Genomic DNA, 5,523 nt, shown 5'->3' on the forward strand with positions numbered 1-5,523 from the left:
GCGCTGCCGGGCCTGCCCAATTTCGCCGACTTGGCTTCGGTCGCTGCGGTGGCGCTCCAGCAGCAGCAGCAGCTGCAGGCGCCGCCGCCACAGCAGCAGCAGCAGCAGCAGCAGCAGCAGCAGCAACAGCAGCAGCAGCAGCAGCAGCAACAACAGCCGCAGCAACCGGACCCCGCGGCAGCGGCGGCATGCCCCGCCAACAAAGGGGACGAGCCGCCCGTCAGCACGTGAGGGCGCCACCCGGCACGCCGGCCCCGCGCGGCGCCCGCCCCCTCTTTCCCCCCTCTTTTTGGGGCGGGCCCGCCATCCAGGTGCGGCCGCCCCGGGCCCAGCGCCTGCCGCTGGCCACCAGACCCAGACAAGCATGTTGGCGTAGACGGTTCTGTGGTTTGGTATGCAAGACGACCTGCGGGGGCATTATGCATGGGTTGGGTTGCATGGTTGCATGGCGCGGGCGCGCCTAACGCCGAGATTCCCGCGCAGCCAAGATCGCAGCAATTACGCGCACGTCGGGGCCCCCTGTCGTTTTTGCGAATGCCAGTGTCAGAAAGGGCTGGGCTGGCTTGCATGTGTGTGTGTGTGTGTGTGTGTGTGTGTGTGTGTGTGTGTGTGTGTGTGTGTTTATTAGTGCGTGAGTGCGTGTCTGTGTGCGTGCGAGCACGCGCATGCGTGAGTGCATTCGTCTGTGTGTTTGTGTGTGTGATTGCATGTGTGTCACGTGTTGCATTCTCATTGCGGCGCCTTTTGCATACTGCATTGCACCGCCCGGCGGCAAAGTCGCGCCCACGGCACCCCTCCACATGCATTCCGGTTTCAGCGCGGCGACTGCGCGGCGGCCCTCGCCCACCTCGCGTCAATGGCTGCTCATGCACCCTCATGCACACTCATGCACGCACGCAAGCATTCAATCCCCTGCCTCCCTGTTGCTACATACTGTGGTGAACCGCCGGGCGCGGGCGGGGGCGCAGCGGGGTGCCCCGCGCGCCCGGACCACCTGAACACGTTTGGCTGGGTTTCTTCAGATACCGTGGGCGCGGGGCCAAGCATCGGGACCCGTCGCGCCCGTCCCTGCCGGAACGGCTCGCGCGCAAGTAGACGGCTCGCGCCGTGCGCCGCGTCGCGCTGCGGCCCACCCAATGTGCCCCTGCAGGCCGCAATGCGCCGGCGCACGATCGCAGCAGGCCAAAACTCGTGCCTTTTGCTTACTTGTGGGCGGCGCGTTCTGCACGATTAAGGGGCTCCTTGATACTTGACAATTCCTTACGCAGACTTAACTACCCTTTGTGGGGGCCGCTGCCCCTCTGGCCGTGTCGTGCATGCCTGCGCTTGCCGGCTGCAGCCCGCCATCAAGCATGGCCCTGTTATCGCACACGTGCCCCTGGTGTATGGATGGGTGACATGTGCAAGAGGTACAGGCTACGAAGGCCTGCAAGGGTGCTGCTTTGCAATGGTCTGGTGGGGCAGGTGGGGCCGTGGATGGATGGGAGGAGCAGCTCACACTTGATGCCAAGCAGACCATGAGGTCAGGCGGGGTGGGAATGTAAGGTTCATATATCGTACATACGCCCTCATGGTTGCCGTGAGGCCTGGATACACCCTTGGGCGGAGCAGCGAGTCTCGATGAGGAGCAGTTCCGAAGAGTTGAGCTCTTACAGCGCCCTGTGCTGCAGCCACAATCTTCCTTCTTTACTTGTGTCGGGTCCCTGCAACGCACCCTTTTGCCAAGATGCTCGCCCAGCGCAGCTTTGCCCCCGCTTCAAGGGCCCGCAGCGTCAGCGTCGTGGCCAAGCAGCAGAGTGAGCTTGATGAACTACTGAACATCCAACTTTGGCAGTCCTCAGGGCAATGGGCGTGGGTTGGGGTCGCCACTGCTTGGACCCGCGGCACAAGGCCTCGTGGGCCTTTGTGCTCGTGAGGCGCTGCTTTCTCTTGCCTAAAGCATGTGATTTCACATCATATTGCAGATGTCTCCGTGCCCCAGGCTGCGGTGACGATCGCCGCGTCCTTTGTGCTCGCTGCATCTCCCGCGTTCGCGGGCGTGGTGCTGGAGCAGCCGCAGCTGAAGAAGGTCGGTGGACGATCCCAGATGCAGGGAGCATTCCTTCAGCGGGGCAGGCTGTGGCACCGGGCTGGCAGCGCTTGCGTCGTGGCGGAGATCACCACTGATCGGCAGAGATCGGGCCACCACAGAACATGCAGCTAGCATGCAGATCCAGGGGTGCAATGCGGCGTTGTCGGTGTTTGTGAAACTTTTCTCTCTGCACTTGCTGCACGATTGCAGCAGCATGGCCCCCCCGGGTCGAACCGAGGTCGCGTGCCCGACGCGCACGCTCTGCGTGCTGAGTGCGCACGCAGGCGTGCGCTCCGCCCGCGCGCGCAGCCCAGCCCTAGCCTGGCCCACGCGTCCCGTCCGCCCCCTGCCCCGGCATGCCGCCCCGCCCGCTCCCACAGGTCTTCCAGGCGGAGTCGACCCCTGCTGCAGCTCCCTCGGCGCCCAAGGCCAAGGCGGCGGCGGCCCCGGCCGCGCCCAAGGAGAAGAAGGCTGCGGTGGCGGAGACCAGCGACGGCGGCATCACCCCGCAGTCCATTGCGCTGCCTGGTGAGCGCCGGCGGGACGGGGGCGTCCGCCTTGCCTGTGCCGCGTCCGAGGGCGGCCGCGGCAGGGTTGGGTCGTGGTTGCTGGTGTGACGTCACCATGCGTCATGTCGTGGCGAGCGCGCCGGAAGTTGGCCGGCCCACAGAACGCGGCGTCTAGCAGTCACGGCAGCAGTGGGGACGACGCGTGGGTGCAGCCAGACTGATTGCTGAAGGCAGTGGTCGCTGCCTGGGCATCATGGGTGATCTGGAGCGTCATCCACAGCGTCCATGCCGTCGGCAGTGGGCCACAGCCTGCGGCCGCCTATTTGAGGGGGTCCCCAGCCGCCCCGCCGCCTGGCCCTGACGCCGCTCGCTCCCGTGCAACGCGGACGCGTGTTCCCCCCCCCCCCTCAGCGGCCCTGATCTTCGTGGGTGGTGGCGCCTTTGCCCTGACTACCCTGGACTCGGGCTTTGCTGAGTTCATGCGGACCGCCGCCGTCAAGGTGGGCGGCGCGCGGCCTCCGCAGCCCCACATCCCATTGCCTGCCGCCACGGCCTGGTTCCGACACCGCAGGCGCCGCACACGCAAGAGAGAGCCTTTGTTGCAGCCGTGCGCGTGCATATCTGCACGGGGCGCGCGGGCGTGCGCTGGCTGGTTGTCCCTGCGCACCCCGCGGCCCTCGAGCCCGGCCGCAGTCGGGCAGCCCCCGCAGCCCCGCTTTCGCCATCGATCCCTCTTCTAGCTGTGCGGCATGCGTTTTTATGACGGCACGCCACTGGAATTGCACCGCCTTGGTAACCCCCTCAGAGCTCGCACGCACTCCCCCAGACAGACACACACACGCACACACATACACATACACTCAGGACTCTTCCGAGGACGGCGCCGGCTACGAGACCGACCTCAAGGCGCTGGTGGGTGCCAAGCCCAAGAAGGCCGGGACCTCCAAGACCGGCACTGCAAAGGTGGGGTCTCTCGTGTGTGTGTGCGTGTGTGTGTGCGTGTGTGTGTGCGTGTGCGTGTGTGCGTGTGTGTGTGTGTGTCTTGTGGGTGTCTTGGGTGTATTTGTGGACGGGGCGGCAGGCCCGTGAGTGAATGTGAGGGGCGGGCAAGCTCGGCCAGAGGGGGGCGCAGCACATGTGCAGCGCATGTGTCCATGGGCTCTAAGCAGCGGAGTGGGGCGCCGAACGCGTCACGGGGCGGGCCCCGTCCGCATGGGGGCGCCCTTCTTGCGCCTCGGCGCCGCCTTGACGCGGGGCCACCCCTGCTCCATGGCGCCCGCCCTCCACCCCCCCCCCAAGGTCAAGAAGGCGGCGTCAACCAAGGGCAAGTCCGCGGCAGCCAGCCCCCTGAGCAGCCTCTTCGGCGACAAGTGAGCGGCCGCGCGGCCCTCACTGCCAATTCAAACCTCGCGCCCGGCGGGCAGCTGCCCGCTCGCCTGCCAGCTCGGCGGCCACGTCCGCCCCAACCTCCTGCGAGTGGCCGCGCGGCGGCAGCGAAGCCCCGGCTCTGGCCGATCCCCTGCACATCCCCCTGCTTGGGCAGCGTTTGCGCCCCTTGGACTCGTGTAAAGAGCCGCCTACTACCTCACCTGGCTCGACCCTTCGTCGCCAGCAGGCGGGTGGGCGGCGCCAATGGCGTTGCACCAGCCCTTTGCCCTTGGCGTGTGTCAAGCAAGCCCCCTTGCGGCTGGGGGCAGGCTGGGGGGGAAACGGGGGGATGGCAGCCGCCTTGCGTATGGTATGGAAGCCCCTCGCTTTGTTACCTGGCAGGAAGCTGGGATCCACCAGCGCCCGCGTCAATGAGTTAAAAAGAAGGCAGGTCAAAGAGGAGAACCCAACAGACACGGCCGTATCAAACATGTGAAAAGGTCCTATCAGGCGGAAATCGCAGCTGAAAACCGGACTCACGCGGCGAGCCCAACACAACCGCAACAATCCAGAACAACGTGCGCCGGCACGGCCGCGCCGCGGGGCTGTGTGCGGGGGCGCCGGCTGAGTAGGCTGTAGCTCGCGCTCGTGGCGGCAGGCCCTCGCAGCCCGGGGTCAAAGCCGGCTCTCAGCCGGCGGGCGTGGGGCCACGCCCGTTTCCTGCAACCGGACCGGCTGCAACACGCTAGCGCGAGGACGGCCGCGGCGACGACGCATCCACGGCGCGTCAGGCCCCCCAGCCGTAATCATCGCCGTCCGCATCCTCGTCATCGTGCCCCTCGCCGCTGCCCTCTCGGCCCAGCAGCTGCCGCTCGTCCCAGCCGTCGTCCGCCCCCAGACCTTCCAGCCCCTCGAGCGCCGAAAGGTCGAACCGCGGTATGCCCCCCGCCGCCGCCGCGCGCCCGCTCGGCGCGGCCGCCGGCCCGCTGCTGCCCGGGGACGCCGCGCCCGCGCCCGCCTCGTCCACTACGCAGCTCGCGCCGCCGTGGCCGGGGCCGGGGCCGGCGCCGATCGCGAGCGCGCCGCCGGCTGCGCCGGATATCCATTTTCCGGGCGTCGCGCGGTCGACGCCGCCAGCGTTGCCGATGCGGCCGGCGGGGGAGCCGCCGCCGCCCAGGATCGAGTAGGAAGCCGCCTGCTCCGCCAGCATCTCCTCGACCTTGCGACATATAAATTCGGATAGGTTTTTGGCGGGTTCGCGGCGCAGATGGGTCCGATAAGGTGAGTTTCGGTTGCGGCTGGCGTCAGGTGTTTCGTGTGATGGATGAGCGCTCATAGCAGTGTGCGCGGCATGGGCCCGCCATCAGGGGCAAGGCGGGGGGACGTGAAGCCAGGAACGGCGTGCTGCCGCCCGCCCACCCGCCCCGCGCTCCGCGCCCGCGAGCATGCCCGCTGAGCGCGCGGCCCCCGGGCGCCGGGCGCCGTCGTCGACCCCAAATCTTCAACATCCCCCGGGCACCGCGCACCTGCGCGCTGGAGAGCATCATGTCAATCATCTGGACCATCTGGGGCGGC

General features: G+C 67.6%; 3 protein-coding genes across 3 annotated transcripts; 2 read left to right on the plus strand and 1 right to left on the minus strand.

Annotated features, from left to right (window-relative positions):
- Positions 1–60: 60 nt before the first annotated feature.
- MNEG_13315 (hypothetical protein) lies at positions 61–231 on the plus strand (the record flags this gene model as incomplete). Its single annotated transcript, XM_014038211.1, has 1 exon — positions 61–231. A coding segment is annotated over one exon (171 nt), but the record flags the coding sequence as incomplete, so codon positions are not given.
- Positions 232–1,726: 1,495 nt separating this feature from the next.
- On the plus strand, positions 1,727–3,954 carry MNEG_13316 (hypothetical protein; the record flags this gene model as incomplete). Its single annotated transcript, XM_014038212.1, has 6 exons — positions 1,727–1,796; positions 1,965–2,068; positions 2,452–2,599; positions 2,992–3,080; positions 3,445–3,543; positions 3,880–3,954. 6 exons carry the CDS (start codon positions 1,727–1,729, stop codon positions 3,952–3,954), a joined length of 585 nt encoding a protein of 194 aa, XP_013893666.1.
- Positions 3,955–4,735: 781 nt separating this feature from the next.
- MNEG_13317 (hypothetical protein) lies at positions 4,736–5,167 on the minus strand (the record flags this gene model as incomplete). The annotated part of the gene is made up of 1 exon (XM_014038213.1): positions 4,736–5,167. A coding segment is annotated over one exon (432 nt), but the record flags the coding sequence as incomplete, so codon positions are not given.
- Positions 5,168–5,523: the final 356 nt, after the last annotated feature.

This window comes from Monoraphidium neglectum, assembly GCF_000611645.1.
Source record: "Monoraphidium neglectum strain SAG 48.87 unplaced genomic scaffold scaffold03752, whole genome shotgun sequence".
NCBI lineage: Eukaryota > Viridiplantae > Chlorophyta > Chlorophyceae > Sphaeropleales > Selenastraceae > Monoraphidium > Monoraphidium neglectum.